The sequence below is a fragment of the Panthera uncia genome, assembly GCF_023721935.1.
Source record: "Panthera uncia isolate 11264 chromosome E2 unlocalized genomic scaffold, Puncia_PCG_1.0 HiC_scaffold_19, whole genome shotgun sequence".
NCBI classification, from domain to species: Eukaryota; Metazoa; Chordata; class Mammalia; order Carnivora; family Felidae; genus Panthera; species Panthera uncia.
The window spans coordinates 1,908,910-1,925,509 of NW_026057588.1; the positions used below are offsets into that span (position 1 = coordinate 1,908,910).

General features: G+C 42.7%; 1 protein-coding gene across 1 annotated transcript; it reads left to right on the forward strand.

Moving 5' to 3' along the window:
• Positions 1-1,138: 1,138 nt before the first annotated feature.
• Positions 1,139-16,311, forward strand: ZNF329 (zinc finger protein 329). Its single transcript, XM_049621879.1, has 2 exons — positions 1,139-1,200; positions 12,165-16,311. Exon 2 carries the CDS (start codon positions 12,173-12,175, stop codon positions 13,796-13,798), a length of 1,626 nt encoding a protein of 541 aa, XP_049477836.1. The 5' UTR covers positions 1,139-1,200; positions 12,165-12,172; the 3' UTR covers positions 13,799-16,311.
• Positions 16,312-16,600: the final 289 nt, after the last annotated feature.

Below are 16,600 nucleotides of genomic sequence, written 5' to 3' on the forward strand. Positions count from 1 at the left end.
GGAGTAGGAATATTTATTTTTTTGTATATATCCGAATGGTTATTGGAATTTACACACATATATACATAAGACTGAGAATGTGTATCTTTTTTCAAGCATATTGTCTACTACTAATTATAACTTACATATTTTTTCTATAATGCATACACTGATTTTTAGTATTCATATTCTATATAAAATCCTTACTTAGCTTTCTTATTAATTCAAAATTGTGCGGGTACCTGGATGGCTCAGTCCGTTAAGTGTCTGAGTCTTGATTTACCCTCAGGTCATGATCTCATGGTTCAAGAGACAGCCCGGAATGGGGCTCTGCACTGACAGCATGGAGCCTGCTTGGGATTCACTCCCTCTCTCTGCCATTCCCATACTTACTCTCTCTCTTCAAATAAATAAACATTAAAAATTGTGTAGTTTATTTTGATTAAGTACATAATAATACTGTCAATGAATAATGAGTGTACTTAATCTGAATTTTATTTTTATTTATTTAAAGTTTATTTATTTATTTTGAGAGAGAGAGAGAGAAAGCATGAGTCAAGGAGGAGGAGAGAGGGAGAGAGAGAGAGAATCCCAAGCAGGCTCCTCGCTGCCAGCGGCAGGGCTGGAACCCAGGAACCATGAGATCATGATGCAAGGCGAAATCCAATACTTAATCCACTGAGCCACTCAGGCGCTCCTGAATTTTAACAGATTTTTCTGAAAAAAAAAAAAATATATATATATATATATATAGTAAGAGACTTATTTTACTCAAAATTATAAAATACGCAGTAAGTAAAAATAAGGCTGTATACAATAATAATGGCGTCGGATTAAAACCACAGGAGAAAAAAATTACCCACGAGTCCATATTGATATCAATAAATAGGTGAATAAATAATTGGAGACGACAGGACAGCTCTTCCGGACAACTTTCTCCGACGACCCGCGCCGGTGGGGGTCAGGGCTGAGTGAGGCACAGGCGCACGACCCGCGGGCTGAGTCCTGACCCCAGCCCTCCCACGGACGTCGCGGAGGGTCTACAGCTCTGCGCAGCCACCAGAACAGCGGAAGTCCCGAAACTGCCGCGCCACTGCCCGGGGCGGGGCGGGGCGGGGCCGCGGAGCCTCCTGGGACGCACACATCCGGGTCTTGGCGCGCGCACGCGCACCCGCCCCAAACATGGCCGCCGCCTCGGGCCCGGCCGCCCGCCTGCGGGAGGTGAGTGCCGCCGCGCCCCTCGGCTTCTCGGTTCCTCACTTTCCCTCCGGACAGTGATGTGGGGGGCGGGGGTATGTGGAGGCGGGGAGGGGTCAGCCGGATGTCGGTGTGGTGTGTCCGGTGCGTCCGCGGGAGGTTTTCACGGGTGGAGCGGGTGCGTCCGGCTCGTAGGGGCGCGGGTCGGCCCGGGGCATGGCTGCCCTAGCGACTAAAGACGCAAATCCGCCGCTGGTGTGGACGTTCCCCGGTGGGGGTGGACGCCCCCGGCGGGTGAAGACGTCTCAACTCTTTCCTTCGCGTTGCTCAGGGTATCTGCGCTCCTATCCGGCTGGTCCTTCCCCAGGGAACGTTTGCCCCGGCCTGCAGGGTGTCCTGGCCCGGCCGCTGGGGCGAACCCCTAGTCGACCGCTCATCTGCCGGATAGTAGGTAGATCCGCGTCGGTGGGTCTCAGGCCAAAGTGGCCGCCTTGCGCCGGTAGACTGTGCCATTTCTCACGGAGTCCCGCAGGTGTCACCACGTACCTGTTTTTTTTTTCCCCTCCACCTACCTCCTACCTGCAAGTCAGATCTTGCCACTCTCAGGGCCGCGTTGTTCCACCTGTTTAGGGGCCGTTTCACTTTCCTCTTCCTTGGTTTCGTGGTTCATTTTTTTTTAACTCCTCTAACCCCCAGTAGTTCCTTTTTTTTTTTTTAATCCCTCTAACCCCCCAAAAGTTTTTGTACATACAGAGAAGTTGAAATACTTTTGCGACCTCATACCGACCCGTTAACATCTGATGTATATTTGCTGTATCCGTATATTTTCCTCTGTCCATCCTTTCAGCCATTCATTAATCTTTTTGGGGCGCAAAGTAAGTTGCAGATAGTACAGTGTTTCCCCCTCAATGTTTTCCTCTCAAACACTACATTACTGCTTTTTTTTTTAAATTTTTTTTTTCAACGTTTTTTATTTATTTTTGGGACAGAGAGAGACAGAGCATGAACGGGGGAGGGGCAGAGAGAGAGGGAGACACAGAATCAGAAACAGGCTCCAGGCTCCGAGCCATCAGCCCAGAGCCCGACGCGGGGCTCGAACTCACGGACCGCGAGATCGTGACCTGGCTGAAGTCGGACGCTTAACCGACTGCGCCACCCAGGCGCCCCTACATTACTGCTTTTTTAAGTTTTTGAGGCAAAATTGACTTACAGTGAGATGGTGAAATGCATAGATCTTCATTGTACCACTGCATAGTTTTGACAAATATACCCAAACTTTTATCAGAATTACCATGACCACAGAAAGGTCTGTTATCCTTTGCCAATTAAAAAAAAAAAAAGTTGGGGGGCGCCTGGGTGGCTCAGTCGGTTAAGCGGCTGACTTCGGCTCAGGTCATGAGCTCACCGTCTGTGAGTTCGAGCCCCGCATCGGGCTCTGTGCTGACAGCTCAGAGCCCGGAGCCCGTTTCAGATTCTGTGTCTCCCTCTCTCTCTGCTCCTCCCCTGTTCATGCTTTGTCTCTCTCTGTCTCAAAAATAAATAAACGTTAAAAAAAATAAATAAATAAAAAATCTATTAAAAAAAAAAGTTGGTTGTTAGGGACTTGAGCTTGTAAAAATATGTGTTGAATACCAAGCCTTTGTTTTCTTTCTTTCTCCCCCTGCCACTCCCAGCAGAACTTTCCTCCATTCTATTGCTTGTTTCTCTCTTCACACCCAATTTTTTTTATTTTTAAAAGTTTCACACAGAGAAGTGGCAGGAATAGTTCAATTAAGACTTGTAAAACTATCCAGATTCTCAAGTTATTAATACTTTGTCACATTAGCTTTTCTTTTCTCCCTGCCTCAAACATGTGCACACACTGTTTTTATATTTTACACACACACACACACACACACCCCTCCCAAGAGAGTAAAAGGTTTATTACTCACATAATAAGACTTTCTTGGGAGAGTAGGGCAGATTTCCCCAGGTAATCCAAAAATAGCTTGAGAGCAGGAAAAGGAGACTGGCTGGGCTTTAACTGTGATTAGAGAGTGGAATTGGGATGAGGGTGGCCTAGCTTTTGTTGGGGCTTGCATGGTGTGAGCACCCTGCTAACACCAAGGAGAAAGTACACAGGCTTTCTAGTTAGCTTACCTACATGTGGGGCAGTAGGGGGGGGGCAGGGGAGGCTTGAAAAATGCTAGCAGTCATCATCAAAATGGAGTCACACTTTGTCACAGTTGGCATTAGGATAGAGTTGAAGTTGGTGGGAAACTATTTTTGTTAAAGAATACATCACTTAAACAAGTAAAGTAAACATTATCATGGGTGGTCCAAAGAGATTGGGGGGAACCATGTGGATGGGGTTGGACAGCTGAGGTCTGCCACAATTTGATGTCAGACATCCAGGCATCAAGCCTAGGTGGAACCCTTTGCAGGGTTGTAGAGACTGGGGATAAAGCCCTTCAGACGTCAGTGCCTTGGAATAGATTTCTATACAAGCTTGGCACATCCATATAAAACTGTTACTTCTCTTGTGAAATCTTAAGGTATCAGAAGCATTCCAATGGGATCTAGACAAGTGGTTCTGACCCCAGCAGACTCATCACCTTTTTTTTTTTTTTTTTAAGATAGCTTTATTGAGTAGTGCCTGGGTGGCTCAGTCAGTTAAGCTTCCGATTTCGCCTCAGGTCATGATCCAGAGCTCTGGTCAGACTGCCCTGACAGCTCAGAGCCTGGAGCCTGCTTCAGATTCTGTGTCTCCCTTTCTCTACCCATCCCCTGCTCACGCTCTGTCTCTCTCTCAAAAATAAATATGAAATTAAAAATTCTAAAGACAGCTTAATTGAGATATAAATCACAGCTTTATTGGTATATACAATTAACCCTTTAAGGTATACGATTTAGTGTTTCTTAGTATATTCACTATATTGTGCATCCATCACCACTATCAAGTTAAAATATTTTTATTATCCCCCAATAGAAAACCTCTGCCCCCTCCCCCCAAAGAAAAAGGAAAAGAAAACCTGTGCCAATTAGCAGCCACTCCTCATCTCTTTTATCCCTTTGAGCCCTAGGCAATCATTAATCTTTTTGTCTCTATGCATTTGCCTATTCTAAACTGTTCATAAATGGCCATACAATATATAGTCCTTTTTGGGGGGGCTTCTTTGACTTCGCATAATGTTTTCAAGGTTCATCCTTGTAGCAGCATCTATCAGTACCTAGTTCATTTTTATGTATAAGTAATGTCCCATTGTATGGATACACCTCATTTGTTTCCGTTCATTAGTAGATGAACATTTGAGTTGCTTCCACTTTTTGGATATTAGGAATAACACTTCTGTAAACATTCGTGTATACTTTTGTGGGGGTGGATGTATTTTTTTATTTTCTTGGATAACTGCATTAGGAGTGGGACTGATTATATCCATTCTACTGGGCATGAAGTGGATTCTCACTGTGGTATTGATATGCATTTCCCTGATAGTTAATGATGTTGAGCATCTTTTTCATTGTGCTTATTTGTCCATTTGTATATCTTTGGAGAACTATCAGTTCAGATCCTTTGCCCATTTATTAAGTGGGTTATTCATCTTTTAATTATTGGGTTGAAAGTGTTATTTATTTATTCCAGATATCTGTGCCCTATCATATATATGATTTGCAAATATCTTAACCTATTCTGTGTTATTTTTTTTAAGTTTATTTATTTATTTTGGGAGAGAAACAGAGAGGGAGGGAGGAGCAGAGAGAAAGGGAGAGAGAGAATCCCAAGTAGGCTCCGTACTGTCAGTGCAGAGCCTGATGCAGGGCTTGACCTCAAGACTTGTGAGATCGCGACCTGTGCCAAGATCAAAATTTGGACACTTTATTAATAACTTAATAATTATCAAATTTATTAAGCATACATTGACTTATTACAGGTTTATTGAGATATAATTCCCATACATAAATTCATCCAAAGTGCACAATTCAGTGGCTTTCAGTATGTTTACAAAGCTGAGCAACCATCACTGCTATGTAATTCCAAATGTTTTCATCAGGCCAACAAGAAACCCCATGCTCTTTCTCCTAGCACCTAGCAACCACTAATTGACTTTCTGTCTATATAGAATTACCTGTTCTGGACATTTCATATAAATATGATCATACGATGTATAGTCTTTTGTGTCTGAGTTCTTTCACTGAGGATGTTTTTAAGGTTTATCCATGTTGTTGAAGCATTCATTTATCAGTACCGCATTCCTTCTTATGGCTGAAGAATGTTCCGTTGTGTGAGTTTCCATATTTTGTTTAGCCATTCTTCAGTTGATGGACATTTTATTTGAGTTTCAACTTTTTGTTTATTATGAATAGAGCTGCTATGAACTTGCAATTCACATACAAGTTATGTTTGGATATATGTTTGCATTTGTCTTGAGTAGATAGGTAGGAGTAGGTTTCTGGGTAACATAACTCTCTGTTTAACTTTTTGAGAAGCTGTCAGACTGTTATCCTAAGCAGCTGCACCATTTTAATTCCCACCAACTGGAAACTGGGTTCCAGTTTCTCCACATCCTCACAACACATGTTATTGTCCGTTTTTTATATTGGCAACACTTGTGAGTATGAAGTGGCATCTCACTGTGGTTTTGATTAGAATTTCCCTAATGACAATGATGTCGATCATCTTTTCATGTGCTTGTTGGCCGTCTGGGTGTCTTCTTTGGAGAAATGTCTATTCAGATCCTTTGCCTGTTTTTAAAAATTAAATATTTATTTTTGAGAAAGAGAGGGAGAGTGAGGGGCAGAGAGAGAGAGAGAGAGAGAGAGAGAGAGAGATTGATTGATTCCAAAGCAGGCTCTCAGCTGTCAGCGCAAAGCCTGACACAGGGTTTGAACTCACGAACCATGAGATTATGACCAGAATTGAAGTTGGACGCTTAACCAGCTGAGCCACCCAGGTGCCCCTATCTTTTGCCTATTTTTAAAATTTGGATTGTTTTGCTTTTGAGTTGTAAGACTTTAATATCTTCTGTATACAAATCATTTATTAGATGTATGCTTTGTAAGTATTCTTTCCCATTTGGTGGGTTGTCATTTCACTTTCTTAAGGGTGAATAACTCTTATTTCAATAAAGGAAGCATCTATTATAGATTAAATGGATGTTCCCTTTACTCCTTAAGGCCTATTTTCCATATTCCCAGAACAGTCATGATCACAGCTTTGGTAGGTATCTTGCCAGGGCATTTTAATATTTTTACTTCCAGAATTTTTGTATGTCTAAAAAATTTCCCCAAGTGGTATCATGGTGTATATGTCTGACTTAGTTCTTTTTTTTTTTTTTTTTTTAATTTTTTTTTCAACGTTTTTTATTTATTTTTGGGACAGAGAGAGACAGAGCATGAACGGGGGAGGGGCAGAGAGAGAGGGAGACACAGAATCGGAAACAGGCTCCAGGCTCCGAGCCATCAGCCCAGAGCCCGACGCGGGGCTCGAACTCACGGACCGCGAGATCGTGACCTGGCTGAAGTCGGACGCTTAACTGACTGCGCCACCCAGGCGCCCCTGACTTAGTTCTTTTAAATACACACATTCATCCTTCCCCTACAGACCTCTAGGAAGGTGCTTTCCATCTTGTCTTCACAGGACATCCAAGGCCACCCAGGCCCCAGTGTACTCAGAGGGTCTAGTATGGGAAACATGCAGTATGGTGGCAAGGCAGCCTCAGGAGGCCTGTTCCTGTAGGTGAAGAACTCATAATGACCAGGAGTGACATCTGGGACATGGCCCTCTTGAGCAGCTAGCTCCTCCACATCACTATTGAATCCTGTGGATGTAGCAGGTTTCTAGGGTCTTGGTCTTGGCTTTAAAGTAAACTATTCTGATGTTTTATTATTAGGTGTGATATTTACCTTGGTTCCTTATATCCTTAATTGTTAAGAATTTTCATCAGGAATTGGAGTTTTCCTTAAAGTACTTTCAGAATTTATTAATATAGGTTAAAGGGGTCTACTTTTTTTTTTTTTTTTTTTTTTTTTAAAGTAGGTTTTATGTCCAGTGTGGAGCCCAATGCAGGGACTGAACCCATGACCCCAAGATCAAGACCTGAGCTGAGATTGAGTCAGTCGCTTAACCAGCTGAGCCACTCAGGCACACCAAAGGGGTCTACCACTTTAATTGAGAGCATTTTGATCATGAATCTGGGTGAGATTTCCACAAATTACTTTCTTAATTTATTGAGATAGGGTGTAGAGGACTTCTACTTTTATCTGAAAATATGGGGAATTGTATCAATTGACATTCTAATGTATCCCAGTCCTTGCATTCCTAGGATAAATCCAAGTTGCCGTTTTGGTAACTTTCTACCGTTTCTTAGTTAAATCCCCTTCTCATGACTGATAATGCTTATATGTGCTTTTTTTTTTTTTTAATGTATATTTATTTTTGAGAGAGAGAGCGCGAGCAGGAGAGGGGCAGAGAGAGAGGGAGACATAGAATCTGAAGGAGGCTCCAGGCTCTGAGCTGTTAGCACAGAGCCCAACACGGAGCTTGAACCCACAAACCACGAGATCGTGACCTGAGTCAAAGTCGGACGCTCAACCGACTGAGCAACCCAGGCGCCCCTTGTGTGACTTTTTTTTTTATGATCACTCTCACCAAAGTGTGTCTGTTTTGTCAGGCTTTTCAAATAACAGACTGGCGGCATTTCAAATAAGAACATAGGGCTCAAACTCACAAACCGCGAGATCATGACCTGAGCTAAAGTTGGACACTTAACCAACTAAACCACCCAGGTGCCCCACCAACTTTTTTTTTTTTTTTTTTTAAGTTTATTTTGAGAGAGGGAGAGAGAGAAAATCCCAAGCAGGCTCTGTGCTGTCAGCCTGATGCAGGGCTTGATCCCACACACTGTGAGACCATGACCTGAGCCAAAACCAAGAATGGGACGCTCAACCAACTGAGCTGTGCAGGCACCCCACAAGGCCAACACTTTCTGAGGAACTGTTAGCTGCATCCTCATTTGCCACGTGTTTTGAGATACACCAGTTCCATTGTTTAGTTTGGTGCTAGGTGTTTCCTAATTTGTTGAGATTTCTCTTTAATCTGTGAATTACTGAGAAATAGGTTTTCATTTTTCCAAAAAAAATAGAGGTTTGTTTTACTTACTGTTTTTCTTTCTTTTTTTAAGTTTCTTACTTATTTTGAGAGAGAGAGAGAAAGAAAGAAAACATGAGTGGGGGAGGGGCAGAGAGAGTGGGAGAGACAGAGAATCCCAAGCAGGCTCTGCTCTGTCAGCACAGAGCCTGATGCTGTGCTGGAACTCATGAACTGTGAGATCATGACCTGAGCCAAAATCACGAGTTGGATGCTTAACCCACTGAGCCACTTAGCCACTCCACTTACTGTTTTTCTTATGTTTGGTTTTCTTTCTGCTACTCGTTTTTAACATGACCACATTTGTAGTCAAGAGGCTATGGTCCGTGTCATACTGTGGTGTGGCTTTGGTTGAACTTGTTCTTTGGCCTGGTATTGTCAGTGTTAGCAAATGTTCCACTTGCACCTGGAAAGCATTTGTTAGGCTCTAATTATTGACTCATGGCTCTTCATCCAGTTGTTATTGCTGCATTTTATATGATACTGGTGCATATAATATGGTCATTGCTAGATTTGATTTATATATTTTTTGAAGTTTATTTATTTTGAGAGCACATAAGTATGAGCGGGGAAGGGGCAGAGAGAGAGAGAGAGAGAGAGAGAGAGAGAGAGATGGGGGGAGAATCCCAAACAGGCTCTGTGCTGTCAGCCTGGAGCCTAACCTGGGGCTTGAACCCATGAACCATGAGTTCATGACCTGAGTCAAAATCAAGAGTTGGATGCTTAACTGAATGAGCCACCCAGGAGCCCCTGGATTTGATTTAAATCCATGTTCATCATTTCCTTTTCTTTGCATTTCTTCCTTCTGGGTTTTGTTTTGGGTTTGTTTGTTTGTTTGTTTGTTTTTGTTTTTTTGTGAGTTTTTTTGGTGAAGAAAACAACTTTTTCTAATTCTTCTGGCTAATGTCCTTGGAGATAAATTTTTTTTGTTTTTCTGAAGCTCTCTTTGTCTTACCCTTACTTTTTTTTTTTTTTTAATGTTTATTTTTGAGAAAGAGAAAGAGCATGAGTTGGGGGGGAGCAGAGAGAGAGAAGCAGGCTCCAGAACCTGACATGGGGTGCAAACTCATGGACTGTGACCTGAGCCGAAGTCATACGCTTAACTGACTGAGCCACCCAGATGCCCCTTCTCACCCTCACTCTTGATTAATAGTGTATCTGAGAGGTTTTCCCCCTCAGCACTTTTTTTTTTTCCAGAGCAGAAAAAGATGGTTTTATGAAAGCACAGGGACAGGGTCCGTGGGTGGAAAGAGCTGCCTCTCCCTCAGCACTTTTGAAGTAGGCTTCCATTACTTTCAGGTTTCTATTTTTCTCTTAAGTGGTCTGTCACGATACTTTTTACTCCTTCACCAGTGTTCTCTCTTCTTTCTGCTGGTCTTTAAGACTATCTTCTTAGGTATAGATTGCTCTCTATTTATGCTTGAGACTCTATGTTTTTTGAGTCTGAGATGCCTACAAGTGGAATTGCTGGGTAGTGGAATATGCCCATTTTATATTTGGATGGTTGCTGCATATGGTTTTTATTCTCACAGCTTGTTTTATTTTTACTCATATGAAAAGTGCATATTTTGTGGGTTTTTTTTAAAAATTTTTTTTAGAGAGAGTGAACATGTGAATGAGGACGGGGCAGAGAGAGAAGGAGAGAGACTTCTTTTTTTTTTTTAGGAGAGAGACATTCTTAAACAGTCTCCTTGCTGAGTCCCACAACCCTGAGATCATGACCTGAGCCGAAATCAAGAGTCAGATGTGTAACTGAGTCACTCAGGCACCCCTACATATTTTGTGTTCTTAAAGTTGCAATTTATAATTGTCTCAGTGATGGTGAGAATGAGCAGATACTCCTGTGTTCAGGATATTTGAATTTTCTCTCCATGAAGTGCCTTTTTGTATCTCCTTCCCCCCTTTTTTTGTTCTGTTCTGTAAGAATTCTTTATAGATCTTGGGCATTATTCCTTTGCCTCTTTTGTATTTTATAATATTGTTTCTCCATTTGCCACTTGTGTTTTGACTCTTACTGTGTTTTTGTTGGTGTGGAAATTTCAAACGTTGATACCACATTTGTTCATCTTTATCTGTATGGTTTTCCTTTTTTTTTTTTTTTTAGGTTTTTTTATGAGGGGGGGGGGGGCGCCATAAAGAGAGAGGGAGGGAGAACGAATATGAGCTGAGGAGGGGCAGAGAGAGAGGGAGAGAGAGAAGCCCAAGCAGGCTGTCAGGGCACAGAATCCAACACAGGGTTTGGACTCATGAACTGTACAATCATGACCTGAGCAGAAATCGAGTTAGATGCTTCACTGACTGAGCCACCCAGGTGCCCCGGTTTTTTGCTTGTTGATCATGAAGGTGTCCTACATGATTTAAACTTTGATATTACGTTGGGATCTTTCTCCATTTAGAATATTTAAAAAAATATTTCTTTCTGAGGTAAGGATCTTATTTCATTTTGCTTACAAAAAATGAGGAGTCATTTGTCTTGATATCATGCAAAGGGTTGGGAGGGTGGTTAGAGGACAATCAGTAATGGTGGAGACACTGGTAGCCACTTACAGAATGGCATCCATTTCCCATGTCAGAGCTAGACTCAGGCATGACCTAGTCCTCACAATAACGGTGAGGGGTGGTCATTCACAGCTCCAGGACTTTCAGAACTTCCAGGTCATGGAGTGGAAGCAGAACTCGACCACAAAGCCGGGATGAAAACTGCTCATTCAGCACTGTCATAAGCACATTGTGAAGTCGGGGCTTTGAAAATGTGTCCTGATTGTTGATATGGGTAGTGGGTGGTAGAATAAGCACACAGTAGCCAAGGTGGTGTTCCAGTGAGCAGTGACACCTGGCCTCTCATCTCCCACATCTCACTTTCATTCTTTTGGTAATATTTATCTCCATTACCCTTCTTCCTGCTTCTTCTCTAGGAAGATGAAATGCCGTATGGCTCTTTTAACCTGTTCTTGCCTCCATCCCTGAAGTCTCACTTTACCTTCCCCTTATACAGATATTAATTTGAAAAAGTAAAAATACACAGCGCAGAATGTAAATTGGTGCAACCACTGTGGAAAACAGTGGGGGAGCTTCCTCGAAAAAATTAAAAATAAAATACCATATTATCTAGTAATTCCACTCCTGGGTATTTACCCCCAAAAAGAAAATAAAACACTAATTCAAAAAGATATATGCCCCCCTGTTTATTGCAGCATTATTTACAATAGCCAAAATATGGAAGCAACCCAAGTGTCTATCAATAGATGAATGGATAAAGATTGTGCTGTGTACATATGATGGAATATTACTCAGTCATAAAAAAGTGAGATTTTGCCATTTGCAACAACACGCATGGATCTAGAGGCTATTATGCTAAGTGAAATAAGTCAAGCAGAGAAAGACATACCATATGATTTCATTTATATGGGGAATCAAAAAAACCCAAATGAACAAACATATAAAAAGTAGAATCAAACTGAGATCAGACTGATGGTTGCCAGAAGGGAGGGATGTGGGGATGGGCAAAATGGTGAAGGGGAGTGTGAGGTATAGGCTTTTAGTTACGGAGTGAACAAGTCATGGGATTAAAGGTACAGTACAGGGAATATAGTCGATGGTATTGTAATGGTGTTGTATGGTAACAGGTGGTAGCCACTTGTACTGAGCATAGCATAACCTGTAGACTTGTCAAGTCACTGTGTTGTACATCTGAAACCAATGTAACATAGTGTGTCATCTTTATTTCAATTAAAAAAATAAGCCGGGCAAAATTAATAACAAAATAAAAATATGGGTTCACATACCTGACCTGTCATCATTTTTTATTCCCTTTCAGATATAACTTTATGTACTTAAGTCTTTTTCATTCTTTACTTTTCAGCCTGGGAAATGAGATTGAAAATGACACCTCAGAATATTCCTGAGGAAGAACTATCCTGTGATGTGGAAATGGAAGGATTTGCAAGAGAGGGTTCCCATCTTTCCATTCTAGGTAATAATCGGGACTGTAAGAACTGGGAGGGACATTTGAGGCAGTCAGCTTTAACTCAGGAGAAACCAGGGACTCAGGAAATAATTTGTGAATATTCTGGACTTGGGGAGCGTTTGAGTGCAAGTTCAGACCTTCTGCCATCTAAGAGAGTTCCTACAAATGGTTTTCATATACGTGACTCAGATGTTAAAAGTTTGGATTGCGACCCAGCTTTACACAGTTGTGCAAAAAATTATGTAGCTAAGAGAACTAGTGACAGTGATGCTTGTGGAAGAGCCTTCGACCATTCTGGCGAGGTTTTTCAACTTGGAAGAGATCAAACAAGAGAGAAACCCTATAAATACCCTGAAAGTGTTAAATCTTTCAATCATTTTACTCCTCTTGGTGAACCAAAAGTACGGAAAAAGGGGAAGAAACTGTATGAAGGTAAGGATTTGGGGGACATCTTTACCCTGAGTTCATCTCTTAATGAAAACAGGAGGAGTCACCTTGGAGAGAAACTGTATAAATGCAGTGAATGTGGCAAATGCTTCAAACGGAACTCTTCTCTTGTTTTGCATCACCGAACTCACACTGGAGAGAAACCTTATACCTGTACTGAATGTGGAAAATCATTCTCCAAAAACTACAACCTGATTGTGCATCAAAGAATCCATACAGGAGAGAAGCCCTATAAATGCAATAAATGTGGGAAAGCCTTCAGTGATGGGTCAGCTCTCACACAACACCAGAGAATTCACACTGGGGAAAAACCTTATGAGTGTCTAGAATGTGGGAAAACCTTCAACCGAAATTCATCACTGATTTTGCATCAAAGAACTCATACAGGGGAAAAACCATATAGATGTAATGAGTGTGGGAAACCTTTCACTGACATCTCCCACCTCACCGTGCATCTCAGAATCCACACTGGGGAGAAGCCCTATGAATGTAGCAAATGCGGAAAGGCTTTCCGGGATGGCTCATACCTTACCCAGCATGAGAGGACTCACACTGGAGAGAAGCCCTTTGAATGTGTGGAGTGCGGGAAGTCCTTCAACCGAAACTCTCACCTCATTGTGCATCAAAAAATTCACTCTGGGGAGAAACCCTATGAATGTAAAGAGTGTGGGAAAACTTTCATTGAGAGTGCTTACCTCATCAGGCACCAGAGGATTCATACTGGTGAGAAGCCCTATGGCTGTAACCAGTGTCAGAAACTTTTCAGGAACATTGCTGGCCTCATCCGGCACCAGAGGACTCATACTGGTGAGAAGCCCTACGAGTGTAATCAGTGTGGTAAAGCTTTCAGGGACAGTTCTTGTCTGACCAAGCACCAGAGAATTCACACAAAGGAGACCCCATACCAGTGTCCTGAATGTGGAAAGTCCTTCAAGCAGAACTCTCACTTGGTGGTACATCAGAGACTCCACAGCAGGGAGGGTCCCAGCCAGTGTCCTCAGTGTGGGAAAACGTTCAGAAGGAGCTCGTCCCTCATCCGACATCAAAGAAAACACTCTGGAGAGCAGCCCATGGAAACATAATGATTGTGGGCCACGTTCATCTACTGACTGGCTCTCAAGAAGCTGTGTGAAGGAGGAATGTCTTCAGAGGTGACTTTTCCCTGTCAGACAATAACGTTTTAAGCTATTCAGTGAACTGATGAATGTGAGGCATTCCTTAGCCATACTATCAAATCTATACATTGAGGAACTCCTGGAGAAAACACAGGGTAGTAGTAAATGTAGAAGAGGCTTCAGGAATGATGCAGCTAGTACCAAACATAGTAGCACACACACTGGAATAAAATCTGTGGATGTCAAGAAGGTACTCTGAAGATGCGTCAGAGTGCTTAAACAAGAAAGAACCCATGGATGTGTTCAGTGTGTAATCAGTCTGTGGAAGACTTTAATGAGGAACATCTGCCCCGTACATAAGCAAACTTTTATTAGGATCAAGTGGAAGTAGTGGCAGGAGCTCTTACCGTCTACTCTGTATCAACAAAGACATCCTGGTGGTAGACCCCACAACACTCCACCCCACGGCAACCACAGAATCGCAGTTAGATTTTGCTGTTTGTACGTATTTCTATGTTACAGCCTTGTCAGATGTGCAGGATTTATTTCAGAAGGGGCAAGTAGGTGAGGACGTTGCTTGTGAATGAACAATGAAATTCTCCCTTTTAATACTGGAGCGGGCTTGTACTGAGATGGAAAGGGTTGCTGCTGAGAAATGTGATGCGTTGCTTTAGTTGTGGAAATAAAAATAGAACGAGTTCTTACATTTCTGTTATCACTCCCCATTGTTCATCTAGTACACTACTAATTTGTTCCATGCAGTCATGCCGAACCATGATTATAAAGGTTTTGTTACCATGTTGAAAATGCTTATAATATGGAAGGCAACAACAACAATAAAAAAAGCATAAAATAGAAGGCTTGCTGTTACTACAGCCATGTAAAGATATGTGCACATACGGATGTAGATTGGAAATTTGTCATAGAGAAATAAACATGGCTTTCTTAGGGGCCTCCGTTCATGTCTGATTTTTTCTATAGTAAAATATACATTGTTGCTATAATATTTTGATAAGGAATAAAAAGAGAAAGCCAAAAGGCAAATTTTGGGTTTCTTTGGACTTTTTTTTTTTTTTTTTTTTTAAATGAAAAGGGGCTAGTTCAGCGTCACAGGGCAGCTATAAGTATGGATGAAAGGCATCCAGGAAGAAGTTTCTCTCAAGTCAGGGCATCCCATGACCCAAGGCATAAGAATAATTTCCTTTTTTGGAGACCTGGAGGTGAGGAGAGAACAGGGCTGAGAAAATAGGGAGTGGGAGGCTGTTGAGAGGTCTAGGATGATCTGGGAACATCCCTCCCGAGGAAATACAGTGCTGGCCAGGGGAGAGCTGCCCAGGCTGGTTGGCAGGTCTGCAGAGCCCTGGGGGTGGCTCCCCTTGAGAGTCACTGAGTGAAGGCTGTGAGATAATAAGTTTATGTTGTTTTAAGCTGCTGAGTTTGGGGTAATCTGTTACGGAAACAATAGAAAACTAACACGCATTATAGAAAATACTTGCCTGCCCTTTCCCTCTCTTCCTTGCGCTCCTTTCTGATACTCCAGCAGGGCCATTGCCAATTTACACCACTCTTTCTTACAAGTTAGGAAAAGAGCCCCGTTGGGGCAGTGGGGGAGGAAGACGCTTGCTTCAGAGCTATTACAACTGGGTGCTGGGCTGCATCTGTGGCAGGGCTAAGCGCCAAGACCGTGAGGCTCAGAGACTGAGGAGCCTGGTGCATCACCCCTTACAAGCCCTGCCTGACTCCTGGACAGTATGACTAGGTTTAACCTTATGTCCAGACCCAAGACCTCCCCCATCCTCCCACAGGCTGGGTTGCAATTCTTCCTTAACAAACAATCAGGAACTCCTGTTGGAAGGCTAAATTATGGCCTCCCAAATGTGTCTACATCCTAATCCGTGGGACCTTTGATTGTTAGTGTAGATGCAAAGGGAATTTGAGGGAGTGATGAAGATCTTAAGATGTGGAGATGATGCTGGGTTATCTGGTGGGGGCGGTGTCATCACAGGGTCCTCAATAGGTCAAAGTCAGAGGAGAGGTGATGATGGAGCCAGAAGTTAGACCAATGCATTTGAAGATGGGAGAGATGTCATGAGCCAAGGAATGGGGACCCTCCTAGAACCTGGCAGAGGCAGGGAAACTGGTTCTCCCTCCACAGCCTCCAGAAGACCCCAGCCCTGCTGACACCTTGTGAACCCAGTGAAAGTGATTTTTGGACTTAAGGCTTCCAGAACTGTAAGAGAGTATATGTGTGTATTTTTAAGGCACAAAGCTTGTGTTAACTTGCTACAGCAGCCAGAGGAAATTAACACACTCCCATTCTAGTTCTTACAGACCTTTAACCTTCCCAGCTCCTGTTTGGTGAGGTATTCAATGTGTGTTTCTTTCTCAGCAAGTTAATAAACACAACTTGAAAAACAAAATCCTCTGCTGGTCTCTGTCTGCTTTGAGAGTAGGCACGGCCTACTCAGCCAGGTGCCGCTTGGGAATCCACACAGCCCTTATTGCCAGAGCTAGTCTAGTAAATTAAGTCCTATTAATGAACAGCCATTAGTGAAAGGAAATTTCAGAAAAATTAAGGAAGAGATGCCCTTTACCTCTACTTAACACCTCCCACACCCTAGGTTGGTGAGAGGAACACACCTTTCAGCATCCTGGAAGAAGTCTATAGCCTAAGAATGTGTGTGGAAGGTCCAGATGTGCTGTCTAATCCCATATGAGACAGGATGTTCATGATGGTTGCCACCGTATTTCTAGTTTCATTAATCCGCA

Bases quoted from the DNA above. Each gene is read 5' to 3' on its own strand.
- ZNF329 (XM_049621879.1), top strand. From the start codon at position 12,173: ATGAGATTGAAAATGACACCTCAGAATATTCCTGAGGAAGAACTATCC.